The following is a 17,935-nucleotide window of genomic DNA, read 5'->3' as shown; positions in this document are numbered from 1 at the left end:
TAAATCACAGGGGATATCAAAGAGGGGGAGAGCAGCAAAATGACACAATGAGTATGAGTGAGCCGGGGAGACCAGCCAGCCCGGCTCCAAACCCGCCCCAGCTCTGCTCTTCAGCAGCTGGGTGATAAGGAGCAAAGCAGTGAGCAATCTGGCCACAGTGTCCACCCTCTCATTTGGGGAGAACAGTCCCCGCCCTGCCTAAGTTGTGAGCTGCAGAATTCACTGGACAAGTATTTTCAAGCACTCACTTTGCACAAAGACACTGTGGCGGCCTTGTGGGAGACAGAGATGAATCACACACACAGCCCGCTCTCAACAGTTGATCCTCTATCAGGAGAAGCAAGACAAGTGCCCCAATAACAAGAGGAAGTAGAGAGTGGGGTCGTGAGCAGTCTGGGACTTCAAGGCTGCCTCCAGTTTGGCGATTCGTTCCACACTTCTGAGCATGATGTTAGGCCCTGGGGATACTAAAATGCATAAGACATTGTCCCTGTCTTTGAAGAATCGAATTCTAGAAGGAAAAACAGCCCTATAAACAAATTATCCACCAGGCAGTGCCTTGAGTGCTGTACAGAAGTACAAATACAGACACTGTGCTAACAGAAGAGGGAGGAGCTGTGCTCCCTGGGGCACCTGGGCAGCTTTAAAGGAGGTGAGACTTCAGCTGAGCCTTGGACCATGAAGAAGCTTGTACTTGCCAAGTGAAGAAGAGACAGGAGGGTCCTAGGGGCAAAGCAGCAGCATGCGACAGCTGAGTCCCAAAAGGACCTGGACCTTCCCAGGACCCGGGGCAGTGGGCAGCAAGAGGCCAGGCTGGAAGGAATCAGACAGACTGGAGGACACATGGGCAGTGGCTCTGTGGGAAAGGACACGCCCGAGCCGCGCCCGGGCGAACAACTACCGAGACTCTAGGACTCTAGGAGATGAGGCGTGAGAACGGGCCCTCGACGGCACGTGGGGCTTTGGCAGCAGCTGTCCAGAGCCAAAGAGTGTTCAGGAAGAATCCAGAGGCCCAAGAAGGTGCTGACTGTTCACAGAAGCGTCAGGGAGTAGAAAGAGAGAATGACCCAGGGAAGCATCTGCTAGAAAGAAGAACGAGACCTATTCCAACCCTTGTGTGGCAGGGGGAGCAACGAGGATCCAAGTAAAGGTGAAGGAACAAGCTCCGTGTAAATCACATGCTTCTGAAAGCAGGAAGAGTACACCGACTCTAGAAAACTGAGATCTGGGGGCTTCGCTGGAAGACAATGTCCCATGGGATTCCAGGCCAAAGGCTCTCTATTGGGCTGGGAGTCGGTCAGATTACATCTCATCACCTGAGGGTTTTCTCCCTTCCCCAAATTCTCACTTTCCCTCCCCAAGCAAGTTAGAATTAGGGGGCAAGGCTGCCAACAGGGCGGCTCCCCCAAACACAACTTCCTCTCTAATTCCAAGCATGACCCTCCAGACCCAGAAAAGTGCGTTCGTTAACGTGAGCAGCCCCCTTTTGTGAACTGCTGCCATCCGGCAAACCACCCTGGCCTGCCCCACTTCTTGGGCATTACGGCAAAAGGGCTCCGATGACCCCCACCCCCATATTTGCCCCGGATGCTGATCTCGGGCCTGGTGCCTGACCCAGAGAAGTTAGGCAGACTTCATAGATTCCCACAAGTCTCAACTCTCAAAGGCAGCCAGCTCTCAGACAGCAAGTCCTCATGCACTATCCCTCTCCCAGAGCCTCTCAGCTCTCCACCCCACAGCACCTGCCTCCACCCCCCAGGTCCCTCACCTGCCCTTCTAAGGGGCCTCAACCAGGGAGGCCCAAGAAACTCATCCAACCAGTTCCCAGGCGGGAGGAAAGGAGCTTTCTCCCTTAGCTGAGAGGTTAGGAGACCAGAACGCAGTGGGGAGGGGAGGCTGTCACCAAACCCCAGGTTCTCAGGTGAGGGGATGCACGTGGTGTGGAGCGGCACGGCCCAGGCAGCATGGTCCCGCTCCTGGAAAAGCAAGGCCTTGCTTCAAGGTAAAAAACATTAGCCAAGTCAGGGTGGCAACCTGCCCCCCGACCTCCCTGCTCCTGCGGCCCAGAGCTCCGGAAGTGGTGGGCACAGCCCCTGCCTGGCAGTGTCCATCCAGGATGAAACTGGGTGGGGATAACTTCCTTTCACTCACTGACCTGCCACCACTTAATTTTATCCAAAATAACCACCCTCTGTGGATTCTGGGAAAAAGAAACTTCAGGAAGAAGTAGGAGATTAACTCTGCTTTTCCCAGCATGTGTGCCCTTTTGTCCTGGGTCCCTCCAACAGCGGCCCCTTCTCTAAACCACCCAACTCTGAATGTCCAGAAATCAGAAGACCCTCTGAAACCCCCAGCAGAACTGTCTGCAGTCTCCTCTAAAAACGAACACAGGATTGTCTTGTTCTTACCCAGCCACAACTGACAAATCCACTAGAAGAAACCAGGGCAAGAGAGAAGGAAAAAAAAACAAACCCACAGCTATCCTATACCTGCATCCATGGGGTTCCTCAGTTTCTGAACCCTCAAGGGAGAAACCTACCTGTTGCCCCCAAACCTGCGGCTGGCCAGGTTTCACGGGGGAGTTTATAAAGGCCTGGAGGCCCAGAGCTGAGAGTCCTCCTCAGGCCGCTACTGTAGCCCTGGCCTGGCCTCGGCGGGGTACCTACCGCTTTCCTCAAAAGGGCTCCCATCGGAGCACCAGGGGCTGCATCCTCCCAGCCCCGGCAGGCGAGCAGTTAACAGGCCTGGGGCGAGCAGCGCGCTACCACCAACAGCCTCGGGAATTAAAGTGCCCGCCGCCTCCTGCAAAACCTCTTCAATAAATGTCCTATTCAGAACCAGTTCCGCGTGTGGGTCATACTTTCTGCATTTCTCTCATTCCTGATTCCTGGGGGGCCCCTGACAGAGGAAATGAGGCTGCTCACCCTAATTCAGCAGGTGAGTGAGGACCCAGGGCACAGTCCGGCAGGTGAGCACTGCGAGCCACTGAGGACACGCAAGTATCTGAGCCATTAAACACAAGGGGACACTGACTGCAGGAAGTCCAACACTGAAGACACTTGAACAAAGCCAGATCATTCACCAGCACAACAATACTCCATTTATGTGTCTCCTCCCCCACCCCAGGCCCTCACAGCCCAAGGATATTAACCCTTGTCCTTCCGGCTGCCAGGAGCACAGGGAAGGGGCGCATGGGTAGCAGGCATTATCATCGCTGTTTTACAGATGAGGAAACTGAGGTACAAGTGGCTCCCAAAATGGCAGACTGGAATACCAGCCAGCATGTAATCAGGCAGCACCAGGCACTGTGCTGAACACAAGCCCTATGTAATCTCCTCACAACAACCCCGAAGTCCAGAGCCATGTGCTCACTTACCCAAGGGCCCAACAGGGAGGTAGGAGGGAAAGCCAGGGTTTCCTGGAATCCCTGCTTCCTGAGTTCACCATCCCTCAACACCGCCTCTCATCAGGGGGCCTTAAGAGATGCAGACCGCACTCCCTCAGCCCACTTTGTACAAACGCCCTCGGGCACTTAAGTTTTACAAGTAACACTCTGCTCAGAACAAGTTCTCTCGCTAGGGGGCAACCTCAGAAAGAGGGCAAAATGGAGTCACCTGGGAATGTGTAACTCCCTTCTAGAAGCTTCCAGGAATGGTTTATGTGCCCACTGAGGATGGCCCAAGGACCAGGGCACAGGCTGCCTCTCTCCACCCTGTCACAGCAGCTCGATGAGTGGCAAGGACCTGAAGTGTCTTTTGTGAATGCTCTATCTTCTTAACACAGTAAGAGCCTCCTACACGTAAGAACCAGATCTTGGGGGCGCCTGGGTGGCTCAGTCGTTGGGCGTCTGCCTTCGGCTCAGGTCATGATCCCAGGGTCCTGGGATCAAGCCCCACATTGGGCTCCCTGCTCGGCGGGAGGCCTGCTTCTCCCTCTCCCACTCGCCCTGCTTGTGTTCCCTCTCTCGCTGCCTCTCTCTGTGAAATAAATAAATAAAATCTTAAAAAAAAAAGAAACTAGATCTTGTTGCACCCTTTTGCCTCCAGGTCTTCTGACACTCAAATGCCTACTGCTGATTTTGGGAGCTGTGCAAACACATGCCAGAAAAAGGCTGAAATGAAGCCCACAGGGTGGATGGTATTTTCTAAGCTCTTATGGGAGAAAAAGACATCGCCAGTGGAGGCCCAGAAAAAGGTTTGCAAATGGAGAGCCACGCTGTTCACCTCCTCTTGGCTGCCTGGTCAGACCCAGCCCAGCTGAAAGCTGCAGAATTGAGGCTGAGATGACTTCCTTCTGAAAACAGGATTACTCAAACCCACTAACATTTATTGGCAGTATAAACCATGTGCCAGGTCGTGAGAACATAGCAATACATAAGACAAATCCTTGCTATCAGGAGCTTACCTTCCAGTAGGGAAGGACACGAAGGGTAGAAAAATTACTAATATATTTCTGGATAGTGATAAAGTGTCATAAAGAAGATAAAGCAGGGGAAAGAGTGGGGCACACCCGCTTTCTCTAATAAATAAAAATAAAATCTTTTAAAAAAGGGGGGGGTGCCTGGATGGCTCAGTCGGTTAAGCAGCTGCCTTTTCCTCAGGTCATGATCTCAGGGTCCTGGGATGGAGTCCTGCTCCCTGCTCAGCGGGGATTCTGTTTATCCCTCTCCCTCTGACCCTCCCCGGGCTCCAGCGTGCTCTCGCTCTCTCAAAAAAATAAAAATAAATCTTAAAAAAAAAAAAAAGTAAGTGGGGGATGGGGATGTTATTTGGTCAAGAGGTCTGGGAAGGCTCTGAGGAAGTGACTCTTGAGCAGAGTCCTGTTTAAGAAGCAGGCAGACATGCAAAGTTCCCAGGAAGAGCCTTCCAACAATCCTTTCCTCTACTCCACCTCAGCCACCACCCACACATTTCGTATGTCCTAGACCTCATCATCACAAGTACAGACTTCTAAAATATCTTACTTTTAAGCACCCCACTCTTTGCAACCACTGAAGAGGAGCTGAGTATAAACATTACTAACCATACAACAAAATAAGCCATCACAAGGGAGTAAAAAGATGGAACAAATTGGTACTCCAAGAGCTAAAAAGGAAGAAAAATCTGGGCACCTGGGTGGCTCAGACAGTTGAACATCTGACTCTTGGTTTTGGCTCAGGTCATGATCGAGCTCCATGCTCAGCAGGGAGTCTGCTTGAAGATCCTCTCCCTCTGCCCCTCCCCCCCTCAAATAAATCAATCTTAAAATAAATAAATAAATAAATTTCTCAATAAAGAAAAGCCCAGACTAGATGACCCCACTGGTGAATCCTACCAAACACTTAAAGTAATTAATACCAATTCTTTACAAACTCTTCCAAAAATAGAAGAGGAAGGAATACTTCCCAAATCATTCTATGAGGCCCTATTACCCTGATATCAAGACCAGACAAGATATCACAATAGAAGAAAGCTACAGTCTAAAATCCCTAATAAAGATGCAAAAAATCCCCAGCAAAATACTAACAAATAGAAACCAGTAATACATAAAAAGGAGTATACACTATGACCATATGGATTTATCCCAGAAATACAAGATTGGGTTAACATCCAAAAATCAATTAATAGAATTCAAGATATTAATATAGTACAAAACCACCTGATAATCTCAGTAGACCCAGAAGAAACATTTGACAAAATCTAACGCCTTTCCATAATAAAAACACTTCTACAAACTGGGAATAGAAGGGAAAATTCACATCCTTATAAAGAGCATCTATGAAAAACCCATAGGTACTTTATACTTAATGGAGAAAGACTGAATGCCTTTCCCCTAAGATCAGGAGCAAGACAAGGATGTCCCCTCATGCCATTTCTATTCAACACTGTACTAGAGTTCTAGCCATGGCAATTAAGCAAGAAAAAGAAACAAAAGACACTCAGATTGAAAAGAAGAAGTAAAACTATCTCTATTCACAGATGACATAATCATGTATATAGAAAACCCTGTATCCACTATAAAACCACTAGTACTAATGAAAGAGCTCAGCAACATAGGATACAAGATCAACACACAAAAATCAATTTTATTCCTATACACAAGCAGTGAACAATCCAAAAATGAAATTAACAAAATAATACCATTTATAATAGCAGCAAAAAGCATTAAATACTGTGGAATACATTTAACAAGAGAAGTGTAAGACTTCTACACTGGAAACCACAAAACACTGTTGAAAGAATTAAAGAAGATTTGAATCAATGGAAAGACATCTCATGTTCTCATGCATTAGAACACTCAACATTGTTAATCTGGCAATATTCGCCAAATCGATCTACTGGCTCAACACGATCTCTGTGAAAATCTCAGCTGGGTTTTGTTTTTTGTGGGTTTTTTTGCAGAAACTGACAAGCTGATCCTAAAATTCCTATGGAAAAGCAAGAGACCCAGAATAAACAAAACAATCTTGCAAAAGACCAAAGTTGGAAGACTCACAGTTCCTGATTTCAAAACTAGAAAGCTACACTTCCTATGACCATGCTGTGCTAGCATAAAGACAGACATCTAAATTAATAGAATTGGGAGTACAGAAATAAAACCTCACATTTACAGTCAACTGATTTTCATCAAGGGTACCAAGATGATTCAATAGGGAAAGAACAGACTTTCAAGATATGGTACTAGGACAACTGGATATTCACATGCAAAGGAATGAATCTGGACATCTAGTTCGCACCATATGCAAAAACCAAGGCAAAACGTATCATGGACCTAAAGGTAAGACCTAAACCTATAAAACTCTTACAAGAAAACATAGGAGTAAATCCTGGTGAATTTGGGTGAGCAATGGTTTCTTAAATATCAAAATCACAGGCACCAAAACAAGTAGATAAACTAGACTTTATCAAAATTAAAAACTTTAGTGTTCCAAAGGGCACTCTCAAGAAAGTTAAAAAAAAAAAAAAAAGTGAAAGACAAAGCACAAAATAGAAGAAAATAGCTGTAAATCATGTATCTGATGATAGACCTGTAACTAGAATATCTAAGGAACCCTTATAACAACAACAATAAAACTCAATTTAAAAATGGGCAAAAGGGGCGCCTGGGTGGCTCAGTCGTTAAGCATCTGCCTTTGGCTCAGGTCATGATCCCAGGGTCCTGGGATCGATCCTTGCATCAAGCTCGCTGCTCTGCGGGAAGCCTGCTTCTCCCTCTCCCACGCCCTCTCCTTGTGTTCCCTCTCTCGCTGTGTCTCTGTCAAATAAATAAATAAAATCTTTAAAAATAAATAAAATAAAAACTTAAAAAAATTTTTTAAAAATGGGCAAAGATTTGAATAGATATTTCTTTAAAGATATATAAATGGCCAATAAGCACATGAAAATATGCTCAACATTCTAAGTCTTTAGGGAAATGCAATCAAAACCACACTTAATACCACAGCATACCCACTAGGATGGCTAAAAATCAAAACAATGTTAAATAACAAGCGTTAGTGAGCTCATGGAGAAATTAGAACCTTTGCACACTGATAGTAAGAATGTAAAATACTGCAGCTTATTTGGAAAACAATTTAGCAGTTCCTCAAAAAGTTAGAGTTATCATGTGGCCGAGCAATTGTACTCCTAGGTATACACCTAAGAGAATTAAAAAAATGTCCATACGTGGGGCACCTGGGCGGCTCAGTCAGTTAAGCATCTGCCTTGGGCTCAGGTCATGATCCCAGGGTCCTGGGATCGAGCCCCACATCGAGCCCCACATCGGGCTCTCTGCTCGGCGGGCAGTCTGCTTCTCCCTCTCCCTTTGCCCCTCCCCCTGCCCCTGCTCTGTCTCTCAAATAAATAAAATCTTTTTTTAAAAAATGCCCATACACAAAGCTGTACATAACTGTTCATAGCAGCATTATTCATAATACCAAAATGTGGAAACAGCTCAAATGCCCATCAACTGATGAAAAGATGAAAATGCAGTTTATCCATATGATGGATTATTTGGCAATAAAAAGAAAGAATGAAGGTCTGATTACATTCCATAACATGCATGACTCTTGAAAACACCATGCTAAGTGAAAGAAGTCATAATAAACTACATATTTGGAGCGCCTGGGTGGCCCAGTCGTTAGGCGTCTGCCTTCAGTTCAGGTCATTATACCAGGGTCCTGGGATGGAGCCCCAATGCATAGAGAAAGTACATCTGTGGTTGCATGGGGATGGCAGATGGGCAGAAAGGGAAATGACTGCTAATGGGTATAGGGTTTCTTTCGGGGAGGATAAAAATGTTTTAGGATTAGATAGTGGTAATGGTTGCAGGACTCTGAATATACTAAAAACCACTAAACACTTTACATGGATGAATTTTTATATGGAATATATCTCAGTTATAAATCAATCAATCAAATCTTAAAAATATTAAGTCAGTGGGAGAAGTATACACTACTCAACAACTGGTCCTAGAAAATTTGGCTCTTCCTCTGGAAAAAATAAAATCAGTTTGATCTTACAAGGTTGAGTGGTTCTCCACTTTGGCTGAACATAAAGTCACCTGGAGCATTTCATAACCATGCCTGGGCCCCACCCCGAGATATTTTTATTTTATTGGTCTGATCTGAGGTGAGACTCAGACATCAGTACTTTCTTTTTTAAAAGCTCCTCATAAGGCTTTAGTGTGGAGCCAGAGTTGAGATCCAGTTTCATATAAAGAAAATACATTCCAGGTAAATTTAAAATGTAAGCATGGGAAGCAAAACTTAAAAGAAAATATTTTAATATATTTATAAAATCAGAGTAGGAAAGGATTTCTTGAACAAGAGACAGAAAGTACAAACAAAAGATTGGTAAATCTGACATTAAAATTAAAAGTTCTTTATGAAAAAAATGACATTTATGAATAAAGTTAAGACAACCCACAGTTCTATGTAATGAATATAACCTACCAAAGATTATTTAACATATATATTTTAACTCCTAGAAATCAAAAAGGGGGCGCCTGGGTGGCTCAGTTGGTTTAGGCAACTGCCTTCAGCTTAGGTCATGATCCCAGGGTCCTGGGATTGAGTCCTGCAGGGAGCCTGCTTCTCCCTCTCCCTGCCATTCCCCCTGCTTGTGCACTCTCAAATAAAATCTTAACCAAAAAAAAAAAAAATCAAGAAGAAAAAGGCAATAGCAATTACAATTTTTTTTAATTTGAGAGCGAGCGAATGAGAGAGAGTACATGTGCCAGTTGATTTAAATACATCAATATGGATAAATCTAGATAACAATGTTGGATAAAAAATCCAAGTTCAAGACCACACTGAACATGATGCTATATATGTCAAAATAAAAACAACACGATACCATATGTTACTTACAAACAGTAAAAAGTATAAAAACATGCAAAGGTATAATAAACACCATATTCAGGAAAATGCTACTTCTGGGGTGGGAGGGAAGAGACAGGTTTCCCCAAGAAAAAGGAAGCTTCGATTGCGTGTGTAACATTCTATCTGTATGATAAATGAGAGAGGCAAATAGGATGCCATTACCATTTGCCAGGTCTGGACAGTGGGAGCAGGGAGTCGGGTCGGGGTTCCTAGGCAGGGGTGGGCCCCAGGCTGCTGGAGACTGACTGGAACAACCAGCACCAAGACTGCACACCAAAGCACCTGTCAGCAGCATCCAGAACCAAAACAAAGGAACAAAGCTCCTGATGGAAAGAGACCTGGGATGTTTGAAACTGCACCTCCTCCCTGTCATTTTCTGGCCTCCGAAAAGTGCTGGGTGCGTGCTGTGCGGCAGCCGGGGAGATGCTTAAAATGTAAATGGACTGAAAGCATTCTTGTTTCTACTAAGGCAAGTGCCCTGTGGGATAACTGGCCATCTACCTGGGTGGAGCTGAGTTAGGGTTGGACCTGTCTCTGCTGTACCGTAACACATTAAAACTGCACTGGCTGGGCTCCCCGTGGAGACGGCTGTCCAAAAAGCCACATTTTTAAGAGAGTTTTGAAACAGTCTTGGGTAAAGCTGAGCGCCTGTGCCCTGGGGTCATTCAAAAATTCAAATCTCATTCCTGCCAAGTCTTGGCGAGGGATCCTGGACAAATTTCCAACCTCGTGTGGACTACACTTCCTTATCTGTGGTTCGGGGGAACACCACTCTGCCTTGTTGAGAGGAGCAGGGATATTATTACCTTAAGTATCAACATTTTAAAAACTTTTCGTCAGTCTGGTTGGGAATCATTTAAAAATACGGTAAGCGCTTCCTTGCATGCCTTCCTAAACAGTCAAGGGAGCATAATTTAACCTTTTCTGGATGACTCAAGGTCACAATTACAGCAAAGCATCAATTATCAAAATGATAGTCCCCCCCAAGGGCCCAGGTGTGCCGAGCCATTCCTCCTAGATGAGAGACCCCAGCTTCCACCAGCACTGGCTCTTCCTGCTATTCTGACCTCTCTCCACTCTTACTGTCGACTCTCAGCTCCTCGGGGGTCATTTTTCCTCTCTGTGCTCATCTCTTTACCGTCTCTCCTCTGCTGCTTCCTTTCAGTTGCCAGCTCGGAAGGAGGATAGCACCACGTATATATAAAAGTAAACAGTCTGCGGGAGCCGGGTGAAAAATAACCTAGGAACTTGCGTCCTGGAGGATCTGAGGCTTGCTGGCCAGACGCAGGTAAGCGAGGCTGCAGAGAGGACAGGTCCTGAAGAGCATAAAAGGTGACCCCCCACCACTGCCTTCGATGGGCTATTATGGGACCTAGCATGAGAGGAACTACACTCGAGACTACAAGCACACCCTCCTGTCCGCTCTGGGCCCAACCTGCATGGGGGCAGAGCCTACAGCACGCCTGGTGGGACCGGTCCCAGGGACTCCAGCAGCCTTGCACTTTTCCAGGCTGCAGAAATACAGAGCCTGCCCCTCTGCTACAGCAGCCGACCACAGGTTAACTTTCCTAACTATCCTAGGCGTCTTTAGACAGGAATAGAACACCTGTGAAGAGTGTGAAGCTTTCTTGAATTCCTAAGGTTTCACCACACAGTAGGGTTTCATTTATACAAAAAATATTTATTGGAGGGGTGCCCGAGTGGCTCAGTCGGTTCAGCGCCTGCCTTTGGCTCAGGTCATGATCCTGGGGCCCTGGGATTGAGCCCCGCAACCCCCCACCCCCACCCCCAAAACAGGCTCCCTGCTCAGCGGGGAGTCTGCTTCTCCCTCTCCCTCTGCCCCTCCCCCACTCATGTGCTCGCACGCATGCTCTCTCTCTCAAATAAATAAAATCTTTAAAAAATCTTTATTGGAATCCTACTATGCAGCAAGCACTGGCGACCTAGCAACGTGCAGGACAGAGAGAGGCTGCGTGAATACTGGTTCCCTTTTCCTGTTAACAAACACTTGCCAACTATTGCTCAAGAACCTTCAATGTATAAACACAAACACACACGTACACACACAGTCTCGCAGCCTGGAGCGTATAGGATATGCATTTTTAAGGGCTTCCAGTACCTGTAGAACCCATCTCTCCTCTTGAGATCCTGTTACCACAGTAAGAACTAGACCTCAGCCCTCTTGCATCTCTCCCTGCATTCTCAGCCAGAACCCAGCAATAATCAGCAACTTCGAGGACTCTCAAACCGGGTTTTCCAAAAGTCTGCATGGACGGCCACCACTGTTCCCATTAGAACCTTGTGCAGGTCCTGTGTCCAGGCCCACAATCTGCTCAGCAGGAAACAAGCGTTTAAGGGTCCTTAAAAATCCATTCCCTGAGCTTAAACCAGAGATCGCTCCCCAAAGGCCAGCAAGAGAACTGTAAAAAGCCTGGCTCTCCCTTTGCCTGTGTTCCCAGATGGCCACAGCCCACCCAGGTGGGGCCTAACCCCCACCACTGCCTTCTTCCCCCCAGCTCCCATGGAACAAAACCAGAGCCAATGAGACCACCAAGCCCAGATTACTCTCAGGCTGGGACCTCAGCACAAGCTCCTCACACCCCTGCTGATTCACTTCATACTGTTCTCTGTGCTATACAGGACCAAAGATGAATCCAGCACAGTTGCTGCCCTCAGACAGCTTCTAATCAAGTAAGGAGCACAGGGGCACCTGGGTGGCTCAGTTACGTTAAGCGTCTGCCTTCGGCTCAGGTCATGATCCCAGGATCGAGCCCTGCATCGGCCTCCCTGCTCGGCAGGAAGCCTGCTTCTCCCTCTCCTACTCCCCCTGCTTGTGTTCCCTCTCTCGCTGTGTCTCTGTCAAATAAATAAATAAAATCTTTTAAATAAATAAATAAATAAATAAGGAGCACAGAGCAGAGACCCAGTTAACAAGACCAGCCATCATTCCAGACAGCTAACTCCCAGAGGGACTGCCAAGTGTCTCCAGGTGCACCTCCTTCTGATCACGGGGTAGTGGACCCTGCCCAGTTTTCCTCCTCCTCTAAGGTCACCCAAAAACAAAACGCCTGGGGCTGTTCAGGGCCATCTTTGCAACTTCCTCTGGGGCCAGATTATAATTAGTTTTATGCAGTCTCTAGGCACCAATTGGCAGGCCCAGAAAGTTCCTTCACCACAGGACCTGCCTGGCTGTCCTGTGTGCACCACAGGGCCCTCAGGGGGTGTGGTCTGGCTGATGACCACTTCCCCGGACCTCACCCTCCACAGCCCATCCCTGCTTCCTGAGCCAGGGCAGGGCCCCCAGGAAACCGCTCACCACAGCTTTGACAGGAGTCTTAGAGCAGGCCCCTCCCTTTGAAGTCTGAGACTCCACAGACTGGCTGGGTGGACGCAGCACAAAGCTGAGCCGTTAAGAGGTCCAGGCAGAACCCAAGATAAGGCTCCATCAGAATCCTCTTGCCACCTATACAATCTGCCCAGCCCTCCCCTCCCCTCCCTCATCTCCCCCACCCCTTTTTCCCTCCATCTCTGAAGGTAACTTTTCTACAGGAGGCTGGGAGAGGGGCCAATAGCCTTCCCTGCTGTGAGGCTGGGCAGAGAGGCCAGGGACCATGGTGTGATTCATCAGGGTTGGTTAGAAGCTGGGGGAATTCCAGAGCAAGGGAAGGCCAGGGCTGCCCCCAGTTCGCCCTGTCCCGGGGCAAGTAGCCCACACCTGGGAGTCCTGCATCCTCACTCAGACCAACCATCGGAAATCTAGGAGAGGGTAGAAAAGTCTCCCTAACTGGGAAGTCTGCACTAACTAGGGTTTCTGTTATTATCTCCCTCCAATTCCCCACCCCTGCCCAACACTTGAAATGCAAAGCCTTTTACCCAGAGTCCTTAGCAATGGCATGAAATATCTTGAGCTTCCTCCCCCCCCACCCCACACACAGTTTGGTTGGAGAAATACGACTATCATTTATTGAACACCTCTGTGGGCTTTGCTGAGCATTTAACACACATTCTCACTGTTCCATTCTCACACAATACCGTACGTGGTAGGTATGAAGACTAACTCCATTTTACAGGTGAGAAACACAGGCTCAGAGGAGTTCACCAAGGGGCTAGCAAGCTGGAAAGCTGGGATCCGAAGCCAGGTGCATCCAATTCCAAACCCTGCCCCTCAATCCCACAGTGGGTTGCTCCAACTGGGAGTCAAGCAAAGGCGATAAGAGATGGAGGGAAATTCTTCCCTCAGGCATTATCTCCAATATCCCTCGCTCAGGAGGCTTTCCAGGCCACCCCATCTAAAATGCCATCTCACCCCCTGTGGCAATACACATCCACCACCCCCTTGCCTATCACATGTTTCTACTTATCACTGACATTTTTTTTTTTTAACTGACATGCTTTCTATCATCTATTTCACTTTCTATCTTGCTGTCAGCTTCCCCCACTACAAGTCAGTTTCAGGTCAATATTTGTATATTTTGTTCACTGCATCTATAGTCATATACAATAGGCACTAAATAAATGTTGAATGAATGAATACTTAAAAATAGAACTAAGAAGCATAACTGTAGGAAGAAAAAAAGGACGATCCATCCATTCAGGGGAAGAAGGAGATGAGAGAAGAAAGAGTGTGGCCAGGAGCAAGTTGGGGGCCCTAAGAGGAGGCCAACAGGAGGAAATGAGGGTCTGCCAGGTCCCCTGTGGATTCCACTAGAGCCTTCCTGCACAGTAGTGACTTCCAGCTGCCAAGGCTCCAGCCTGAGGGCTTCTGCTGGGGAGGGTGGGCAGGCAGCTTTGGAACAAAGGCCTATGGACATGCAGCTGGCCAGAGAGTCAGACCAGAGCAGAGGCCAGGGCCAGAGGGGCAGCCTGGGGTAGTGGGGAGGGAGGCAAATGAGGAGTTGAAGAAGGGCCTCAGTGCAGCTGCAAAGGCAACACGCTCCCAAAGCCCAGAGTCCCCTCAACCCCCAACACAACAGAGAATAACTAGATGGCTCCATAATTAACCCTCCAAAGTCAGCGCCCCAGCCTGAGCTTGTGGCAACCCCTCCAGGCTTGGAGCCAGAGCCTTCACAAGGTTCTGAGAGGGGGTGGAGGTGAAGGGGCAAGCCACACATCTGGAACACAGTCCCTTTTCCCCTCCAGCCCTGCTCATCCCTCAGGCCATGGCCTTTGGCCTCCTCCGGTGTAAACACAGTGACCCTGGGTTAGCTGTGGATTTGGTAAGCCAAATGTTTACTCTGGAGCTGAGATATCACAGGCCACGGATGTAAACTTCCACCATAGGATCCTCGTATTTACCCTCTCCTATGGCACACATGGGACATACCAGGAAACTTTAAAAGCTCTCGAGAGCCTCTCCTAGCCACAGTGAGCTCTTTATTTTGTATAAGAGTTTATGGAGCACTTCCCACGTATCTGGCTTCATTTGATCCCTACCACAACCTCTCTAAGGAAGAGAAGGCAAGTACCCTGCTTTACTCACGTGGAAACTGAGTCTGAAAGATATGTGATTTGCCCAGGTCATGTTAGAGAAAACACGGATTAGCCAGAGCAGGAAATCTGAGTTCTAGTCCCTGTTTGGCCAACAGGGACCAGGCTCAAATCACCTCACATCTCTGGGCTCTGCTTCCTTCATGTGTAGATAGGCTAATCAGAGGTGCCTTCCAGCACTAGCAATGCTACCAATCTTTGATGGTATGCAGTAGAGCCAGGATTAAAATTCAAGCAAAATCCCATGCTGGACTCCCAGGCCCGTGCTCTTTCCACTCTTCCTGATAGGCCATGTCTAATAAAAGGCCACATCTAATAAAAGTGGAAAAGCCCCTGAAACAACCCTTAAACCACTCCCTCTGCTTCTAGGACTTGGTTTACCCCATGCTGACTCCCTGCCCTATCCCCAGAGCAAGATACCAGGGAGTCGGGGCGCCTGGGTGGCTCAGTCGTTAAGCGTCTGCCTTCGGCTCAGGTCACGATCCCAGGGGTCCTGGGATCAAGCCCCGCATCGGGCTCCCCGCTCCGCAGGAAGCCTGCTTCTCCCTCTCCCACTCCCCTTGCTTGTGTTCCCTCTCTCGCTTTGTCTCTGTCAAATAAATAAAATCTTTAAAAAAAAAAAAAAAAGATACCAGGGAGCCAAGGGGTTGCCCAGCCCTTGGGGACGAGAACGGGTTCAGCAGAAGCAGCAGGAGCATTAACAGCAGGCTTAGAAAGAAGAGATGAGGCACCCCGGGATCACTGGAAGGGGTGAATGACAAAGGGGTACACCTTCCTTTGGTTCTTACTCTCTAGGTTTTCTGCTGGGGATGGTTGGAATGAAGTCATTCCCAGCTTAAGGCAATCAGGATTCCACTCCCAGTCCATCAAGGGAGGTGCTGGAAAGGCACTCTCCTAAAAGGAAGCAGGTGACGTGCTCAGAAGGGAAGCCCTCCTGGGCTGTCATTACTCTCCCTACTTATTATTTCTTAAGCAAGGTCGATGTGATTAGGCTGCATGAAGAGGCAGGGCTGGGGAGACTCTAAGAACCCCTAGTCTAGGGTTCCACATAGGAGAACGCAGTGTGAGTCGCCTCCCCAGGGGCTTCAGAGAAGACAGCCTCCTTCATCTGCCAACAGTTTAGCAAGTGACCTGGAGGAAGAAACTCTTAGGCGGCCACTAACACCGCCCCCCCCCCAAGGCCACACCTCTCCAGCCTCCTACCATTACATTTCCCACTCCGTTCTTTGTTTTCAAAAAGCAGCTCCAAAGAGTAAAAGTAGCTACCTTAAAATGTCTTGAAATTTCCAGGTCTCATCCTAGCTTTCCAAACCAAAGGGCTGAGAATGGGGAGAAAAGTAACCAAACAGATTTCAGGAGTAGGCGAGGTCGAGGCCGACAGTGGCAGGCAGTGGCCTCTATGCCTTCGGCTCCCGACATCCCCTTTCTGGCACCCACTGTAACCCTTCCAGGACAGGAGCTGAGATTCCCAAGAACGAGCACCGTGTGCACCAACCCGGAACACGCTGCTGGCGCCCCTGGGCTCCCAGGACCAGAGGCTGAGGTCCCTCCCCAGAAGGGTCCACCCTGCCTGAGTCCCACAGTCCGAGGCAAGGGCCAGCCCTCGGGCGCCCGAGCGCGCAGGGGCAGCGGGCGGGCGCAGCCTCGCGGGCTTCCCGGCTTTCAAACGGAGCTTCCCGGAGCCACCTGGCGCGCTCGCTCCTTTTGTTTCCGGGGTGCGGACTACAGGACAGAAAAGGACTCCGTGCACGAGCCTCCCGCGCTCCGGTCCTCTGCCGGGGGGCTCGCCCCGAAAGGCGCAACACAGCCCCGGGCCCTCCTCAGCCGCCCGGAGTCCTCACCCCGCGGGGGGCTGCGGCGAGGGTCTGGGAGGGCGGGGGCCGCGGAGGGGCTCTGGGCGCTGCCACTGGCCGAGGGAGAGGGGAGAAGCGAGGGCCACTCACCGCGCGGTCGCCGCCCCGCCGGGTCCCGCACGCTCGGCGCGCGAGGCTGCCCAGGTGCGGCCGCGACGCAGGCGCGAGTTTGAAAGTCGCTCTCGGCAGGCGCTGAGGCTGCCGGCCGCTCCCGCCCACTGCCCAGCCCCTCGGCTGCCGGGGACGCGGCCAGCTGCTGACGCGGCCCCTGGGGACCCCAGCCCGCGCGCGCCTTCCCAGCGCCCGGCAGGAAGTCGGGGCCGGGCGAGCGGAGCCGGAGCTGCCGCGGGAGGGAGGAGAGAGGGAGGGGCGGGCCAGGAATTTTTCCAGTGGGTGGAGACTCAGGCCGGTCGCTGGAATCCAGCAATCGGCGGCTCCGCGGGGACCCGGAGAACCTTCGCGTCGCGGCGAGCCGGAGCCCGGGGTGAAAGGGATCGTGTGCCACTAATGATTAACGCCCGCAGGTGGGGCGAGCGCGCCGCCCAGCCGGTGACCGTCGCGCCCCGCGTGAGCCGCTCCCCCGCCGCCTAGGTGCCCGCAGATACAAAGATGCACGTGGTGGGGGTCACCCCGGTGTCACAGCCAGACATCCCCCGTTGTGCGGATAGGAAAGGGGGCTTTCTAGGAAGACAGTTGGGGTCGGCTTTGGGGGTCTCGATCCTACCAGAGCAGGTCATCTTGGCTTTTCTGAGTCAGAAAGGCACTTAACATGAATTTCTCGCGGCAACTCGGTCCCTGCGATCCTTTACAAATGTAAATCCAAGCCTCGAGGAAGCTGAAGAGATGAAGAAACGGGTAACTTGGCGGGAGCCCACCAAAAGACTGCTAGGGAGATAAAGCAAGATGCAGAAACCTGTGTTAATAGAGAATCACGTTTTTGTAAAACGAAGACAGAAACTGTCTCTTGTTTTTATGTCTGTATGTAATCCTATGGGCATGGGAAGGTACACACCTGGAAGGGGGTCACGGACACTGAATAAGGACAGGCTGGATTTTGAGCAAGATCGCAAGTTTTAAAACGCAAAATAATTCATCAATAAAGATGGAAAAAAGATGCTGTCCCCGCACAAGGCAGGAGAGAAGCCCAGGGTGGGGCCCCAGAAGAGATCCCACTGGTTAGACATTATCACCAGTTCCTAGGGAGGAGGAATGGAACACTGCTACCGAATCACTGGGTTCTGTGTAGACAAGTGTG

The 17,935-nt window shown here is 49.4% G+C and overlaps 1 protein-coding gene across 2 annotated transcripts in view; it reads right to left on the bottom strand.

The window, feature by feature from the left end:
* Positions 1 to 17,146, bottom strand: part of PLEKHG3 (pleckstrin homology and RhoGEF domain containing G3) — a 33,851-nt gene extending 16,705 nt beyond the window's left edge. The window contains exon 1 of one of the 2 annotated variants that reach the window (XM_078053816.1): positions 16,771 to 17,146. Coding sequence is in view for 1 of the 2 variants with exons in the window: in XM_078053815.1 (XP_077909941.1) it covers positions 2,667 to 2,690 (24 nt within the window). In the remaining variant the exon portion in view is untranslated. Of the gene's footprint in view, positions 1 to 2,666; positions 3,695 to 16,770 lie in introns of those variants that run through there. The other variant, XM_078053815.1, reaches the window with a different exon arrangement.
* Between the last annotated feature and the right edge of the window lie 789 nt (positions 17,147 to 17,935).

This window comes from Halichoerus grypus, chromosome 8 (assembly GCF_964656455.1).
Source record: "Halichoerus grypus chromosome 8, mHalGry1.hap1.1, whole genome shotgun sequence".
NCBI lineage: Eukaryota > Metazoa > Chordata > Mammalia > Carnivora > Phocidae > Halichoerus > Halichoerus grypus.
Note: the sequence above shows the minus strand (reverse complement) of the source record. Positions and strands in the feature narration are given on the sequence as shown.